The sequence below is a fragment of the Limulus polyphemus genome, unplaced genomic scaffold (assembly GCF_000517525.1).
Source record: "Limulus polyphemus unplaced genomic scaffold, Limulus_polyphemus-2.1.2 Scaffold3099, whole genome shotgun sequence".
In the NCBI taxonomy this organism is placed as follows: Eukaryota; Metazoa; Arthropoda; class Merostomata; order Xiphosura; family Limulidae; genus Limulus; species Limulus polyphemus.
The window spans coordinates 11143-30036 of NW_013668709.1; the positions used below are offsets into that span (position 1 = coordinate 11143).

Sequence of the window (18894 nt, forward strand, 5' to 3'; positions counted from 1 at the left end):
TAATTTTAAAAAGGCTGTCTTTATTTAACCGTTTTTTATTATACTCGGGGTCACAAAATAATTTATTTATTCTACTACAAATGTTACAAGTTGCATTATATTCTACTGAAATATGTTTGGAGTACTTAATTTGATACATTATCATATATGCAATGTTTTTTACAGTGAGAGGGCGAGCTATAAATTCTGGCACAAAATTAATTAAATTGTTGAACAGTGAGTTTTAGGATGCAATTATACACTAACTTTAAAGTCTAAGGTAAGTGGTTTACAAGATCTTACGTCAGTTAAAAACAAACAAATGACATACAGGCTATTCTTCTAAATTTTTCCAATGTAAAGAGACTTAAAAATTACACTTACAGTTTGTGAAAGTTACTATTTTGTTTAGTACGAGTAGTACTACTACTACTAGTAGTAGAACCATTAATATTATATATATATATATAAAATATATTCAGTTAAATCTGGCTTAAATGTAAGGTGCTACAAATACAATATAAAGTTATACGTTCTGTGTCATACTTTACAGAATTTCATGTATTGAACTGCTTAAAAAACAAAACCAGAAGTATTAAATTTAACTTAATATTAAACTATAGTAGATCGAGCACTGGCAAATATTATATGTACCATATCATTGGCATATGTCCTGTGGGTCTTCTTGACCTCGTGAGGATTTACAATTACAGGCTAGCTGAGCGTAGTAATTAATATCTGCTGCCGTCGCTGGTTACTTAACCCCTTATGTAAAATTAAAAGTTAAAAATTCTTCCTCAAAGATGCCCTATTGCCCCCATCCCAAAAGATGCCCATGTTTATAGTACTTTTTTAGCATCCACTAAACTATAGTGAGACATAAACTCAAACAGCCTTTATCATGTACATATTTGTCAAGCCTTCCCTTAAATTTACTGCATCTACACCTTTCAAAGGCCAACTCTGCCAAAATATTTGTCTCCTGGTTCTACCATTCTCACCATCAAGTTCAAAAAGTAGCCCTTTTCTGAGCCTTTTTCAACAATTTAGTGTCTTTCCCAAGGTAAGGAGCACAAGACTGAACACAATACTCCAAATGAGGCCTAATCAATGATCTATATGATAAAATTATAATTTCTCTAGGCTTGTAAGTTTTATTCAGCATTCCTATACATAAAACCTAAAATATAATTTGCCCTACCACCAGTAACAGCAAACTGCTTCGATGGTATAAAAGAGTGATAAATTAGAACACCAAGATCCTTTTTTTCCCAATAATACTGTTAAGGTTATTCTCATCAAAATTACACATAATTCAACTTGCATTAATTATAATTAAATGTCACCCGCCATTTATTTGCCAAGCTCAAGAAATCTAAATCTTTTTATAAAGCAGCAGCATCCTCTTTACAACTAGCAACACTTAAGAACTTAGTATTAGCAAATATAAACATTTTAATGTAAATCAGAAAAAGTCTTAACATTGAGACCTGAGGTACCTCACTTGTTATATTATTCAATTTGACTGAACTCCATATATAACAACCCTCTATTTTCTTCCATCCAGGCATTTTCTATCAACAAGCCAACTTGTCTCCCACAAATATAGATATAATTTACTTAACAAGCCTTTTTTGTGGCACCTTTTCAAATACTTTTTGAAAATCCAGATTTACCAAATCTACATCTTTACTTACCCTCATCTGTATTAACTATTTGTGGACTAACAAAAACAATATTAGGAAACCTTGACAAAATATCTTCCATATAAATCTTATTATTTAAGCTTCCCCATTTTCTTAAGTTCAGAATTAATGTGATTGTATTGTTTGATCTTGTTTTCACTTATCATCTGTTCAGGACGAGGAAAATTCTTTGAATTTTCATTAGAAAAAACTGAAGAAAAAAAGAATTCAGTAACCAAGTCATCTCATAATCATCAGAAATGAGCCTTCCTTTATCCCTCAAAAGCACTTCTGCCATCCTAACATTGTGCTTGCCCTTAATGTATATAAATAAATCCTTACATAATTTTTACATTTTCAGCCAAACTTTTTCATATATTTTTGATTTCCTAATGTCCTGTTTGATTCTTACTTTCTTAATTTTCTATAATCCTCTAAATCTCATGCCATAGCAATTAGTTTAAACTTCTTAAGCTTATAATCCTTTATATTCTGTGTGAGCCAACCTGGGTTTTTACTTGCATATTGAATATTGAAAAACAAATGTACATTTCATTAGTATATTCAATTAATTCAGTTCCTCAACTCACAACAGATAACTGGCTTTCTTAAAATTTGTATCTAAAATCTCATTATTCCTGATCTCTATATTCAGTGAAACATCAACTCTAATTGAAGAATGATTATTTGCACTCTTAGATGTTCCACAGTCTCCACCCTCTCAACCATTTCTGTATTAGAAGTTAACAATAAATCTAAGATAGCATTGTTTCTAATACGTTCCCTGACAAGTTGGTGAGGAAAAGCATCCTAATGGTTTCTAAGAACCTGTCTCCTTCATGGTGTGATTCTCAGCATTTCCTAATCTATATGTCTGAAATTAAAATCCTTCATAACTGACATAATCATTAATAGCTGAAATCTTAATTTCGCTGTAAAGTTTCTTATGAGTTTCATCAGTTGGCTTTTAACTGATTCCAACTAAAAGCCTTCTCCCCCTATATCCACTAACAGAAACCCAAATAGATTCATTCTCTTTGCTGTCACCTGTGATATTTTCAATTTCAACAAGATATAACAAACATTTTATGTTAAGCCACTTCTCTTCCTCATTTTAGTACTCTATCCCTATTAAATAACTTATAATCGTGTATTTAAAAAAATTTCTATCGTCAAAATAGTTTCAGCTATTCCCATTATATAAAAATCTAACATCATGAATCAAAATTCTTTATTCAGACTTGTGCTCTTAAATTTGTTTTTTGTACTTCTGGCATTATAATAGTAACAATTTAATCTACTATTATTACTACTTCTGTATTTTATTCCTACACATTATATTCTTCTCTTATTTTTTTCTTCATTTCATTCATCCTGGTTCTTGCCACTGTCTAGCCCTAATTTAAAATTTTTCTTACAGTCATGCTAATAACCCTTACAAACAAGCCAGTATCTACCCTATTTAAATGTAAATCTTCCTTTTATCAAACTGATCCTACAAGTCCAACTAGCCAATCTGCTGGTACTTAAATATTAATATAAGCCTAGCATTCAGCTCAAGTGACTTGACAATGTGCATTAGGTTTTATCAGTTGTTATTCACAATATTATTCATTATGGGAACTGGAATTGCTGTATGCTATTGTGCATCAATTTTTGTTGCAAAAAAACAAAAGGAAAATCTAACTTGAAGTAGACAAAGAACAAAAAATACTCTCACAACATTTTAAACCAAAAGACAGTTTAACACTGATAAATGGGCAGTTACAACATCTTAAGCTATCTCCAGTGCCATCTATATTTCAGTTTTACAATAAAGAAAAGGTTATTACTACAGGAAATTTGAATGTTTAGATAGTAATAGAAAAAGTAACTTGTTTAGTTCATATTTTTGGTAAGTATAGTAAGCCTATGTCACAAAATAATTTCTTGTATAAACATTTATTGTACTTGCAAGATTTTATTTGTAATTTGTGGTCTGACTAAGCCAGAAGGATATGAAATAGGTATTTGGTGTAGAATAAACCTAAAATAGTTACTTATTATCATTAATTGTACTACTAATATTAATAATTATGAACACAAATTACAATATTCAGTTTTTATTTCATATTTTCTTTACTCTAGAACTCTGACATAAGAAAACATCCAGGGGACAGAATAATTTAAAATGTTTTAATATAAAGATTAATTTTTTGAAAATAGTGAAGTATAGATTAGTAAATGTCATTATTATTCATTAGTTGTAACTTAATTTTTATATGTATGTTTATTGTTTTTTTTTTGCAGTGATGTCTTTGAGAAATATCAACAGAGTCCTATCTCTTAGACATTCACTCTGAAGTGAAATACTTGTCTGCTGCACATGCTCTGCTTTTAAAAAGTTGACACACTGTATAGGAAAATCAGCTTGTGGTGTGCAGAGAAAACTAGATCTTTGGAAAAGAACATTATGGTTTACAAGAAGATTTGTGTCCTTACAATGGTAGAAAAACAATTTCAAACTCTGTTATAAGTATTGAAGATATTAAAAATATTTACATAGAGGGTATCCAAAAAAACTTAATTTAAAAAGAGTACAGTATTTCACAATTTTAGTCCATGTAAAAACCAGAATGCCTTGAAAGGAAATTTCAAAACCTTTGAAATAAATACATAATTAATTACTAGAAATGAATAACAACTCTATAACCCGAGCACTTTCGAAAGGTGGCCCTTTCTTCTTCATGTTCAAACTAGAATTTTCACAACTTGTGAGCTAAAAGAAATGTTTGCTATCTCAAGCAAAAAATAACAATTTACATGCTTTCCAGTTTTTGCTAAATATCCAGATACAGATATTATTACAGATTGTATAGAATTCAGAGTTCAAAGACCTTTGCTGTTTTGGCACTTAAGGAGACATTTTTCACCCACATTAAACACATTTAAAGTATCAGTAGGCTTATCACCATTGGTGGGTTTTGTCTCATTCTTACTTGATGACAATATTCTGATCAATTCTGGTATTCTGAACCAACTAGAACCATGAAACATTATTATGGTGGACAAAGGATTTGAATTTACATATATTTTTATGCCTGAGAACATCATACTAGTAATGCTACCATTTGTTAAAAACAGGGCAGTTGTTTCCAGAAAGTGTGAAAAAAAATCTTAAGTACAAATACATACAGATTACAAAATTCTTAGTGTAGTTAATGGCTATCTGCTTTTGAAGATAACTGGAGTAGCAGAACAGGCTATCATTGTCTGATTTAAAGTGACAAATCTTATGCTGTCTTTGATAAAATTTTGTGGCAAAGGAATACTTGTAGCCATCAGGATGGTTTATTGGAACATTATAGTTTCCATAAAGTAAATGTCCTTTGAATTCTATTATTTAAATCAAAAACTGATGATACGTTGTTTCCATTTCACAAATTAATGGTGAACTGTTTATAAAATAAGCTATGATTTCTTGTAACTTGATTGTGAAACATACTAAATCAACTTGAAATGTTTATCATATATATTTTAATTTTTTTAAGAGTATCAACAAAGAAATGAAATATATACAGATATATTATTTTTCAAAGACACAGAATTATAAATGTAGTTTAAAACAGTGATTTAAGTAAATATAAATGTTACTTGATGAATAATTAACATATAGTTACACACTAATAACATCAATGATTTATACCTAAATCCAGGTACAGAATAAAAGGTAAATACTACTGTTACCAAACTTTAGATATCACAGAAGGCATTTGAGCTGTAAAATATTTGTTGTGTTAACCGACATTTCAATATTAGTTGCACACATATAATAATGAGAATTATAATATTACCAAGTTTTGGTTCATAAATGCATTTCAGAAATGCTAATTCCAGATTGTAGAAACACAATGCCCTTTGGTTAATGGTTTTCGAGTATAATATACATAAACTATTTGTAACACTAATGATATCAAACAAGAGAATGGCTAGAAGTTTACAAGAGCTGATTTAGTAAAGAAGGGTTTAATTACTATATTTCAAAACCTGATTTGTTGTACCATAACTTTTCTTGAATCTCAATGTTGAGGATATTGGCCAATTTCAACTCCTAATGACTCTTCAAAATATCAATTCTGAAACAAAAGCATATTTTACGAAATGTTCTACAGTTGGAAGACAAATGTTATTTCAGAAGATATAATTTCTGTATATTCTTTTGATGTAGGTAAACCAAGTTTCAGGTTGTTGCATCTACATCACACCAAGGATTATATGTAACTGTGTTTTTCTTAGCATTGGAGTGCCATTTATCAATTACATTATTTTTTTTTATCTGGACTATTAATATTGTCTGCCCCTTTTTTTCACTACTTGGACACTTTTCTTTCCAGAAGGTTATGTTCCACTATTATTTTATGAACTATTGCATCAGGTAAAGCAGCTAATATACTTTGCTGCTAACAAATCATTAAGCCAGGTTTTGTCAAGTTTAATAAAAAATGTTCACCCTTATTTAGAGTTATAGGACAACTAAATTTTTTTGCCACACATTGTCCATACAAGTGATTCTATCTGAAGAAATTAACTATAACATATTTTGTGTAATAATTTATTAAGAGTGACACTGCCTTTGACAACACCTGTAGCAAATGAAGTAATTCTAATTCTTTCTGTATGCTACTTAGGATTTGGATGTTGTCTGACAGTATATTCTGTTGAACATCAGGAAGAGGATCTGATTTGTCTGAGATACATTGTACATTTAATCTGAAACTCCTGATGTGGAAACTAGAAAGTTTCTAACAAAGTTTGTTGAATACAAGTATTTTGCATTTCTGTACCTTTGTACTTGGCAAATGCAGCTGTTGAATCCCTGTTTGAAGAACTTAAAACTTTGTAATGTCTCTTTTTATATTGAAATTTGCTCAAGCAGTTTCATGAAGGTTATCACAGAACCTGGCATAAGACATTTAGCAGGGACATCAGTACAAGTGAATCATATGGTACTTGAGACCAGTTTCTTGTTTTCATATTTATTAATTTCCCTGGAAGTGTCAGAATGAAAACAGTTGGCTTTAATATGTAATACAAGTTTAAATAAGGTACATGTATGATAATTTGAGTACTAGAGTACATGAAACAAATTTCTAAAATAAGTGCTTCAGCTAAAGTGTTAGAAATTCCCATTTAAGTCTGGTTAATTTTAAAACTAAAGTTACTTGAAATAAAAAAATACATGTATGTGTGAACCCTTGACTTAAAAAAAATTTAGGCCTACTTGAAACTTAAGTTACTTAAACTAAAGAATTAATGGTAATGCATATTGTAATTGCTTTTAGATACGAGTACTGGAATAAAACTTGTATGAGATTTTATGTAGCTAAAATATTTATACTTACCATGTTGTACTGCTACAGGTTGCTGCAATAACTTTTGTTGGTTTTCTTGAACACTGCATGTAACTGATAGATACTATTTCTCATTGAGGGTACACATCTAAGTTTTACAGTAGCCATAGCATGATCATTAGCATTACAATATAAAAGAGAAGTTCTTTGTGTTTAAATTCTTGCAAATCTTAAGAAAGAATTACTCAATTTCATTAATGTTTGTCTACAGATAAATATTTCTTCTCCATCCCCAGAGCTTCATTTAGATTGGAAAAGGTGCATAGCAGTTTTACGTCGTATGTTGCTAACCAGGAGTTCAAACGATTAGCAGTTTGTTGCAACTGCATAGCAGTAATTCATAACCAAAGCTTCATGAGAACAAGTTAAAAGTAAATAAAACAAAATTGGAAGAAATATATGCATTATACATGTAATTGTATTTAATGTAAACTTTAATGAACATCAGTGATTAAGGTAAGGAAAGTTTAGTTAATTAGTGTAATACTGTATTTCATATTTTCATTCTATTTCAACAATATCAGAAGGTTCTGAATGATTTTCAACAATAGGCATTGTTGGTATTATGTTATTTTTCTAACTTTTGCTTTTTATATGGTTGTTTATTAGGCTGCCTTTAGGATTGGAACCATTTATTAACCAGCTTAGACAAAGGCAAATTTTCATTTGGAGGACCAGTTAATGAAATTTGAACACAGTGTTCACAAACAGCTTCAATCAAACATGACCTGTAGTCAGTTTTGACCCTGCCCATGTATAAAAATACACTTTCTAATATGGCATTAAATGCAGGGAATAAACATAAGTAGAATAGCTATGGTATGACATTAGTTTGGTAAACTCTTGCACTGACTTGTGAAAATAACAGATGTTTCAAAGTATTAAAACAGTATACTTTAAATTCTGCAAACTCCAGTTTTAATGCATTTCTATCTACATGGTTATTGTTCAATAAGCCAGAAAAATGCTGCATAAAGGTGTCCAGCTCCTCATTACCAAAATGATCAAGTTCATCCTGTGCTTTTGGCCGTACTTCATAGTTTATTAATTTCAATATTAAAATAAATAAATAGGTTAAATAGTTTTTGTGCATTCAAGTCACAAAATCTTTGGCTTATACAATCATGTATTCAACCTTTGTACCCTGAAACTACATTCATAAAATTTGTAATTTTTCACTCAGATATTGATAAATCCAAACCTTTGTACCTAACCTTGCCACTTTCTTTGGCCTGTATAAGAAATTCATTAATATCTGGGCCAAATTAATATCTGTGATAATTCATAATCTACTCAAAGCATGTAGGAGGTCAATGATATCTTGCTGCAATTTTAAGGAGAGCTCTGCTAAAGATGTTGAGATTTACCACAAACTTCCTTGACTTGAGTCTTTTGAAGGTTTTCTTTATCTACCCCCCCCTCTCACAGGCCTATAGATCTACTAGTACGTCTAATTGTGTGATGTTTGGTTTCTAAAAAAATCCAGCGGCATGCTAATTCACATCAATGATGTCATACAAACATTATGTGGGACTTCTTTTCTGAAACTGATTCATGAGCACAATGCACCTAGAAGTTGGTCTATAGATCTATAACATATATAAAATACAGATGCCAAACGAATACATGATACTTCAAGTACTAGTAGACATGACTTAAGAATGATCTAGGCCTTATCAGTGTCTAAACTACATTGTTTAATATTATAATAATGAATATATTGTGTAAATATCAGTCGTATATTAATATGCAAACATCTCAGACGTCTAGACTTCATACCCTAGAAATTTAGGTGACGATATTATACTGGGCCTGGAACATTGTAGATGTGGTTAGGGCTGTTGGGTTTGCATTTGAATGCTATTTATAGAACTCCCATCTTTCAAATGCATTTAAAATAGGTCTAGTCTCTAAGTTTCAATAAGTCTATAGAATGTCAATGAAGTAAGAATAAATTCATATAGACATAGATCTCACTTCTTAGGCCTGCTACTCTGTGACTTGTATTTATATACACCATTCATCAACCCAACTCCCCTGCTTGCATATGCTTGAGTAAAATGGTATGTCCCAGCTTTGAAATTTTCTAGTATGTATGGTTGAGTGGCAAGACTATTTCCACAAGGAAAAATTCAGTATTAGGTCCTACATAAAATAAATGGTGATTCACAGTCACTTCTATTATGTATATATCAAATTGAGATGCGAACGTGGCCAAATTGAGCCCTGTCCATCCCTATTTTGTAGTTATGAATATTACAATAGGGGCACTAAATGCAATCTGTAACATGGGTTGTTAGCACAGGTATTTGTTAAATATGAAGAATGATTTATTTAGATTAAGAGTTAAAGTTAGTGTTTATATATTTTTTTGTAGCTGTTAGACGAGTAAATTATTCAGAATTATCAATTAAGTGTAACTAGATGTTTACACTTGTACTTGTGATACTTAGTAATTAATAGTATGAGTAACAATTAACAGAGAATTTTAGTGTTAGATTTTTAGGCGATTTACAAACTGTTAATTAAATTTACACATTGGTTGGCTAAACATATAATAATGTTAACAGGATTAAGACTTATGTTAGTATAACTTCAATATGGTTAGAGATAGTTCATGGGTAAGTGAGGTAGAGTTTTATAGGATGTGATATGTGCCAGGATTGGGCTATGTTTGTGAATTGAAGGTGGATCTGAAAGATACAGCACTACACTTTAAGTTACTAGTTAGGCCTTTGGAATATTGTGTACAATTTTTGAGATATTGTTCAACAGAGAACTAATTTAAATGATTCATGGGATGAAAGGATTATCTTTTGGGAGTAGGTTAAGATCTCTATTTCCTATTGAGAAAACAAGGGTAAGAAGTGACAGTACTAAGTTTACAAGATCATCCAGAAGAACATGAAAATAAACAGCTATCTTTTCTTAAACTCAACTTAATTATATCAAAAACACAGTTCAAAATCACTCGCACAGGCCTTTACATCCCCTGGAATTCCCCCCATGAATCCAAACAAAAACTCAATATACTAAAAAACTTTATAGACACAGTTTTAAGACTTTGCTCAACTGACTACATAGATAAAGAAACCAATTTTATAAAACTCCTTTGTTCACATCAACCATTGTTGAAAAATTTCCACACAACCACCAGAAAGAAAATCTGAAAACTCAACTCGCAAACAAAATTGACACTAATATATCAAACAACAATACGCTGTAGTTTACCATATATCCCTGAAATTAGTTCAAAAATAATCAACACTTGGAGAAGACTTGCCATTAAACATAAAATTCCTGTTGACTTCAAATTCACTCAAAATCTCAGTCCTAAACTAAAATCATTAATAAACAGAAATCATATAGAATCATACAATAGCAACATTGTTTATAAAATAAAGTGCAATAACCGTCCAGAATTCTACATAGGAAAAATCGGTTGAAAATTGGAAACCAGATTCAGCGAACATAATTAAAAAAAAAAAACTACCCATATTGACTACCATTGCAACTCTAAGAACCATAGTATATCTATACAAAACAATGTAATTTTAAACAAAGAACCGGACATCAACAAACACAAAATAAAGGAACTTATCTTAATTGAACAAAACAGCCCTACTCTAAACCAATATAAGATACCTTTACTATACTGTTAAGCAATCTCAGTCATGTGACCTCTTTGTTCCATGCTGTACATATATTCATGTGGCTCTGTAAACTACTTGTACCTGATGATGACATGACCTTGTTGAAACATTGTACATTTATAATAAGTTTTCTTCATTACCCTTTCAAGCCATTTCCACATTTTCAGTTACTGTATGTTTCCTTAGCAGTTGGTGGACTAATGTGAATAATAGAGCTTTAAGATCTACGCAACAACTTCTCTAAATACACTAAGTGAAAATTATACAACTTAATGAATTGTGTTTAACTCATGGATGTTGAGAAATAGTTCTACAGTAGAGTAGCATACTTCAATGCCCCCACCCCTTGATGGCTCATGAAGCTAAAACATCATGTTTTGATATCTGTGGTGGGCAGAGCACAGATAGCCCTTTGTGTAGCTTCATGCTTATTGACAAAACAAACATACTTCAATGTGTATTGTACAAAATATAAAGTATATATCCATAAATATGATTCCTTCTGCTTTCTCTGTACAATACTAGTTTTTTTTTTTTACTGTACATAATAATGGAAAGCTCCAGCTTAATGGCACTGTTTGTAATACACGTACTTCACACTTAGTTGTAACATTTTTCAATAAGCTTTTATGAACCTATTATTTATATTAAATTGTAGAATACTATGTAACCAGTTAGATGATGTATTTACCATTTTCACGTCATGGTTCATATATATACTTTATTAAGAAAGTTTAAACTTGAAAAAAGTGAAATGCTATGTGTATGTACAGTAAGTTTAAAGGAATGAAAAGAAACATGTACAGAGTAATATGAAGTTAGTTTTAAATTTCATAATTTATTGTTACTGTGGCAAAACTCCATGTAGAGATTAATCATATTTGTGGAATTCAGAATGTATGTAAAAAAATTGGTATATTTACAAAGTTAACTAAATGAGGAAGAAGTTTTTGTATTTTCCTTTTAATCCAACATGTTTTTCTGGAATTTCTGTTGAATACTGAAAATTTATTTTAACCTCTTAAATGCTTGTACAGAATTCTGATAACAGAAATTCTCTCTGTACAGTAATTTGTTGATCTAAGACAACTTACTATCAAGATAGTTAATAATAAAGAATAAGAATTAAAAATATTTGACATAAGCAAACTTTGAGAGCTTGCATAACAAATACAGTTCAAGTACAATATGTTCTGGGTTTTACAGTATATGTTTATCATTCATATATATATATATATTTTTTTTCTTTTACAGGTTAATATTGAAAGTTGTTAGACACTAAATATAGCACAAGTATGTTTACACGTAATCTTGTGATAGCCAAAAACTTGTATTTGAAGACAGTTGTGTATCAAAGATGTTTTCTAACAAGGCCACTGCACTCAAGATCTTTTGTTAAAAAAAGTAGCATACCACATACTTTATTATGTCCAATGAAAAGATACTTAAGTTCAAAGATAAAAGAAATAAGCTGTGTAGCAGGCATTGCTGAGGAAGATGCAAAAAAACTGGTTGACCTTACTCCCCAGTTGTTAGAATATTCTTCAGGTAGTTGGGAAGGTTTACTAAAACTACTCTCTAGTCATGGTCTAAGTCAGAAACAAATATTTAAAATGCTGTCTGACTCTCCATCATTGCTGGCTATTAAAACTGATGTTGTTGCATCTACTCTAGATTATTGGAGATCTCTGAAACTTGGAGAAGCTAGAGTGTTCAACATATTAGGTCAGTGTCCTTCTTTACTCTTACTTAAACCATCATATCTTCAAAAAAGAATAAAAATGTTAAATTCTTTATTCACAAGTGAAGATATTTTGAAACTTGCTGAAACATGCCCACAAGTTTTAGTGGAACCATGGCATGAGATTCAACTGAAAACTGATTACCTGTTATTTGTGGTGGGGATTGAACAACCTCAAATAATCAAGTCCTCATTGTTAAAATATAGTTTAAAGCATATTAAAACAAGACACCAGTTTGCTCTACATAGTGGCTGTTACAGAAAACCTCATGGAAAACATAAAAATTTAGTGAAAAATCCTTCTCTAAGGCTTATATTTAACTCCTCCATTAAAGACTTTCTCAAATTATCAGGTTTAACTGTAGAAGAATACACTGTGTTCTGTGAATTAATGGAGAAAAAAATGAAGTCAGAAGATGAAGATATGTTAAAGAACAGTTCAGAGTGAACTTTCATGGGAACTTATGTTGAAAAAAATAATGTACTCATGTACATGGTTAAGTCACACATTATATTCAAATGTGTTTGCATTAGAATGTTTACAATTATTATGTAAAAAATATAATTTTTTTTAAATGAAGTATCAGCAACAACTGTTACTATGTTAAGATGAACTGTTTGTTTACCTTTACTGACAAGCAACTTTTACTGTATCAGAGGTTCTCTTTTGAATGAATAAAGTTTATCGTGATTAATAGGTAAGTTTCTGGTAATTAGCAATGTACAGATCTTGTATCATATTTAGTTATGTTTGTTAACACTGAGAAACTTTGGAATCTTCAGTGCTAATAATAATAACATAATCTAGTACACAGTTTTCCTTGAAAGGTCACGTAAAAAAATTTATTTGTTCATTTTTTAATGTAAAAATGAGGATTTTTCATAGAAAACTGGGTAAAAATTTGATATTTATAATGCTTTGATTTGTATTGTACACCATGTAATTTGATAAACATCTCAATTGTAGATAATAATTTAAACATCAGTACATGATTAACAATATTTTAAGTAAACAAGACTAGGTGTGCATATTTAACCAGTTTGTCTTTATGTAAGTGAAGCATTTAATATAACTTGTATACATTTTAATCCTTGGAGAACAGTGGTTAAATTCCAATTTAGCTTGATTAATTGACTCACTTTTGTGCAATTCAATAGCAACATTTTTTATATTTTCAGTGTTAATGCTATTGAAGTTTAACACTAAGCATCCTCACTCAATGAACTGAAGCTATGATCAAAAACTAGTTACCGTGAACAGGAATATCACAGTTTCATGCTTGCTTATGTACATGTGATAACATGCTGATCATTCTTTTCAAGTGTTCCTTAACCCTTTCATTATGGGCTGGGTGGAATCCATGAGAGTAATATACTATGATTTTTAACAATGTAAGCATACCTTTATAAAATTTTGCAGGTTATTGGTAAATATTACAAGGCTTTCGTACACAAAATATCAGGTTTTCTCAAATTTTTTCTTTCAGAATGTTGACTATCCAATAGGCAAAGTAATTTTGATTTTAAGAATAAAAATACTTTTATGCATTAGAACATTTTCAAATTTCACATGAAAAATCTTTATAACTTCCAGATAATTTTTTTAGATAAACAAATTATATTCTATCTGTTATTTTCACTATTGTATCTCTGTATGGGTTGGTTTGATTGAACCAACTTTGTAATCTCAGGAAATTCACTATTGCATTACAAGTTGCAAAAAAAATTGACATTTTAAACATGTTAATTGTAAAACATCTATACTTACAAGTATGTGGCCTGCTGTGTTAATATTATCATTGAATTAAAACATATTTAAAATTAATGAAGTTATTTACCTTAAAGTGCTGTTGAATGAGGTTATCCATGATTTATTATTTAAATGATGCACCACATACTAAAAAAATTTTAAAGTTAAATATAAGTGCAATTGCATAAAAAAATAAATTAAAACATATTTAAGGTTAAATACAAAACTCATCTTTAATTTACACTAATTATCTCATTTACAAAAATCAATGTAAGTTACAGGATGTCCGTGTAGATCCTGGCTTCGTTTTGTTTACACAAGTACATGAAAATATCAGAAGCAGCAAATTTCATTAGATATGATTACTTTCACAATTATTTGTGTGCATATTTGAAGGCTATACACTAAAAAAACAAAGCATACAATAGTTTTTCTTTGTTCTCTATAAGTATTCTGATCAATAATACAGCTTGGTTGATGTTATTGGATGACAGGAACAATGTTACATCTGAAAATAAAAATAAAGCATGTAGTTATATTTAATTTTTTTAAATAAATGCACTTTAACAGAAAGGTGAGGGCCCATTATTCTAAAGGCCCGATAGTCTGAAGATGTTTTCACAGGTAAAATGTTCAACATGTGAAATTTTATGACAAACACCCCAGGATATGACCGAAAAGGTTGCAATTTCTCAGGAATGGATGGACATTGGTTATCATCATTTCCCCAATGTTATTTTCTTCTATCTATGCACGTATAATATTAGTTGCAGAGCCCACCTTTTTACGCATCAGGATTGGATTTGGGAATCTCTCTCTTCTGAGAGAATGGACATTCAAGATGTGACAACAAATGTTATACATGTTGAAAGCTTCCAGTCAATAAAATTATCTTAACACTGAGCCAATGCAATGAGCTGTACTCTATAATTTTGATTCAGATATTTCTGCTGTATTTAAAATGAGCAAGCTGGTTCCCTGAATCTGTGACTATCGAGCTTTCAAAATACTGGGAAGTTACCTGAGAAAACCTCATGATTTTAAGTCATACTTATACCTTACTTAAAAAGTTTGTTTTTTTTATATGTACACCACTTCATAATCTAAAATTTATGAACAATAACTTATCAACAACAGATTTTGTCGCTTTGAGTAAGGATACATGTTTATTTTACAGACCCCCTAGCCAGTTATTTTTTAAAATAAAGGAAGAAATATTTTACAGTGGTTTTGTCACATTTCATATCATCAACACAGAAATAGCCAGCAGGATATATATCTATTTGTAGTTTGGTAACTGTGTTTTTATTTTAATGTCATGCATTGTACTGTTATTAATTGTAAACAGAAATTTAGTGGTTACTTACCTATATATGGTAATCTGGCAACAACTACTCTGAAACGTTACATCAAGTGCCTTTAAACTTAAAAGATCTTTTGAATTGTTTTTGTTGGATTGTTTTCCACATCTAAAATGCATTTTTATTTTTTAAAAAGAAAGTTTCTATAAAAGCACAGTGACTATTATTACCAGTGTAGTTAATAAGTGTTTTAAGATATACTTGGATGATTCTAGAGACATAACTAATAATGTATTTCATACTGCAGCAGTAGGTGCTAGTCAAGTTAGAGACCAGAGGATAATAATAATTAACATTAGCAGAAGAATTTACATCTGTTGGAGTGATGGAATAACAAGGCAACTGAGTTGTATCCACATATCAGTGAAAAATAACTTAAAAACTTCAAATGACATGTATTTAAAAGTGACATATGACATTAAAATCAAAACATATGCATCCACAAAATGACTAATTATACTCCACAAAACTGACTTAACAATGGTAATGTATGTTATTGCATGCATGTTAAGAAGAATTAGAATGACTAAGTGACAGAAAATCACAAGCTGTTGTACAAAAAAATTCCAAAGGCCAAGAATTATTTCTGTTTGTATGGTTGAATCAGGAGAGATTCTTTTTAATTTATGATCAAGGAAACTTCTATGTTTTGCTAAATGTAGTAGTTTCCTTGACTGTAAATTCAAAAGTCTCCAGATTCAATTTTATAAAAAGAAATAATTTTTGGCCTTTGCAATTAATTTATTTGATGAATAGCTTGTGATTTTCTGTTTTAGTTGTTCTAATTCTTCTTAACATGCAATAGTATCCAACATTACCATTGTTAAGTCAGTTATATTTTGTGCGTTCTTTTCTGTTATCAGTTTGTATTTGTATATGATGCTGTAAATCATGCAAAACGCAGGGTTTGAATAAAATAATGTTTTTCTGGAATGTGATTAGTAATTTTTTTTTGCAAACATGGTTTCAATCCTCAGTCTGCTTTGCAAAGTCTAAACACTGATATACTTTTATTGTATGAATATATGCAGCACACCAGTGTTTATATGTCCTGCTGACAGAATTAGATGTGTTATGAAAAACTTTTAAATTTTACAAATATAAAGGCATTTTACAGGTTGAAGAAAGTGAGGGTTTTAAAACCTGAAAAATAGTTACCCAAAGGTTCCCTAGAGGGCCTGATCTTATTAGGAAACTACAATGAAATGATAAGTATGAGAACTACTTCAGATGTATGTAATCTTCAATTGAGCAACAACATCACACATGAACAGTTATGGAAACACGATGACCTGACTTCCATTCAGCACTAATCCACTAAAACATCACACACCAGCATGTATAGAAATATGAGTGGACTTTCATTCAGCACCAGTTCACTAAAATGGGTGTAGAAATACGATGATGGTTTTAAAGTTTTGACAACAACTAGCAAATATCTGCCAGTGGCCAAGAAAAGGAATTCCTGTATTCAGTTGACATCATAGTAGTTACTTTTTTTATGCTCAAACAACTGGCCAATGAATTTGATAGTTCAGATCATACAGTTTTTACAACTACTTTCATGCTCTGTAACCTATAAACAGCCTCCACTGTACACCAGATTATTTCTCTAGCAGGAATCAAAGTATCTTAATCTAGTTCCATAAAAAGAAAACTAACGGCAAAATTCTTGACTTAATTTGTATCAGCAATTTTTTCCCACTCATTTGCTTCTCAAGCAGAAGAAATATAACCCATGTAATACAGAGGTGAACATTTTCAATGAAATAAAAAGGAAAATTACAATGCCTGAAATATACTCATCTTTTCATCACTTTTCTTTTAAGTTAATGTAAAGGAAAGTCATAAGATAACAGTGATTCTCAAAAATGTGTTAAGTTTGACTGAGATTATCAAGACTTCTCCTGTTCATGGATCTGTAATGTTATTTGATTAAATGAAAATGTATAATGATATTAAGGAGTTTCTAAGAAGATAAAGCAAGATATTTTTCTAATCCAGACAGGTAGAATTTATGTAGATAACCATTATTTATAATCTTTAATACAACTTAAATTCTGAATTTAGTTACATAATGTGACTTTTCTCAATAGAATACCTCTTGATATTTATTTCAACTGGCCAAATTTTGGTATTCTAAAATGACAATAAAACAGTTTTATTGCTGATCCATAGTGAGAAACACATAACAAAAACTACAAGATAATTGCACATTACCCTAAAAATCCTCTTCCACTCCATGATTGAGGTTTTAATGACAATGACAGCAATTTGGAATCTCTAATTACTTCTACCACAATTGGTTTCTGAAAAACACAAAGAAAAACATTTTCTTACAACATGCCATATTAAATTTGTATTTTTCTACCACTGCTTTTCAACAGCCATAAAATATGGATTACATCTACTGTGATCTGTGACATGATATACAGCTTAAATTTTCAAACTGTTTACTTGTAAACTATATTTTTAGTTGTTTTTATCATTTAGTCATTTTCATGTTTAATATGAAGTATGCATCCATTGTGATGTAAAGATAAAAATGCATCACTACATGTACTGCAACCAACATCATATTAGTACAAGAGATGCCTTTTGCTACACAGTTAATGATGAGTGGCACACAAGTTCTACAAATATATAACAGTTCCATCAAGCTTTGTGACATAAGCATAAAATGTTCAAAGACAATTAATACACATTATCGTTTGGTTGAGTCTAGAAGGTAGAGAGAGTGTATTATAATTAATGGACAATTTAATTAACTTGCTTAGATTTTTGTTACACGTGAATAGAGTTCTTAACCTTGCACACATTGATCCAAAATGTTTCTGAAAATAACATGAAACATTAGGTCTTATTTAGTTAGAACGTTATTCCTTCTTTTGCTGGGTGACGTTTAATTGGTATAAAAGTTTGAATTAAAGAAATAATGCTACATCCATTTATATAGATCATGTTTTCATAATATTAATAGTTTATATTTAATTTTCAAACTATTATTGCCATACTGAAAAAATTTGGGATATTACAAATATTGACATGACACACAAGTAAAATTCAATGATACTATTTTTCTCTAACAAAAAAGTTAACAATGTTAAATATTATACCATATTTACTTGAAAGAGATTACATTTATTGAAACGATTTTAGTAGATGAAATTAGTTTGAAACAATAAAAGTATGGAAATTATACATATTGAGAGTATGCAATTTCATATTGTTAACCCTATGCTCATGAGTGGGGTTCAAATTGCATAAACCATGACCTTTAACCTAATGCCCCCCTGCTACTAACTTTCTGCATAGCCAATGCAAGTCTTGCTATA

General features: G+C 30.2%; 2 protein-coding genes across 3 annotated transcripts in view; one reads left to right on the plus strand and one right to left on the minus strand.

Moving 5' to 3' along the window:
• Positions 1–184: 184 nt before the first annotated feature.
• LOC106468652 (transcription termination factor 4, mitochondrial-like) lies at positions 185–13143 on the plus strand. The gene is made up of 3 exons (XM_022397006.1): positions 185–259; positions 3954–4149; positions 11962–13143. The coding sequence occupies exon 3, from the start codon at positions 12003–12005 to the stop codon at positions 12894–12896; it is 894 nt and encodes a 297-aa protein (XP_022252714.1). The 5' UTR covers positions 185–259; positions 3954–4149; positions 11962–12002; the 3' UTR covers positions 12897–13143.
• Positions 13144–14116: 973 nt separating this feature from the next.
• LOC106468654 (26S proteasome non-ATPase regulatory subunit 9-like) overlaps positions 14117–18894 on the minus strand; it is a 47672-nt gene continuing 42894 nt past the window's right edge. For both annotated transcript variants that reach the window (XM_013929087.2, XM_013929088.2), the window contains exons 5-6: positions 17780–17868; positions 14117–14706 (exon numbers count right to left, since the gene is read on the minus strand). In XM_013929087.2, coding sequence (XP_013784541.1) covers positions 14679–14706; positions 17780–17868 — 117 coding nt within the window. In that variant the 3' untranslated portion in view covers positions 14117–14678. The remainder of the gene's footprint in view (positions 14707–17779; positions 17869–18894) is intronic.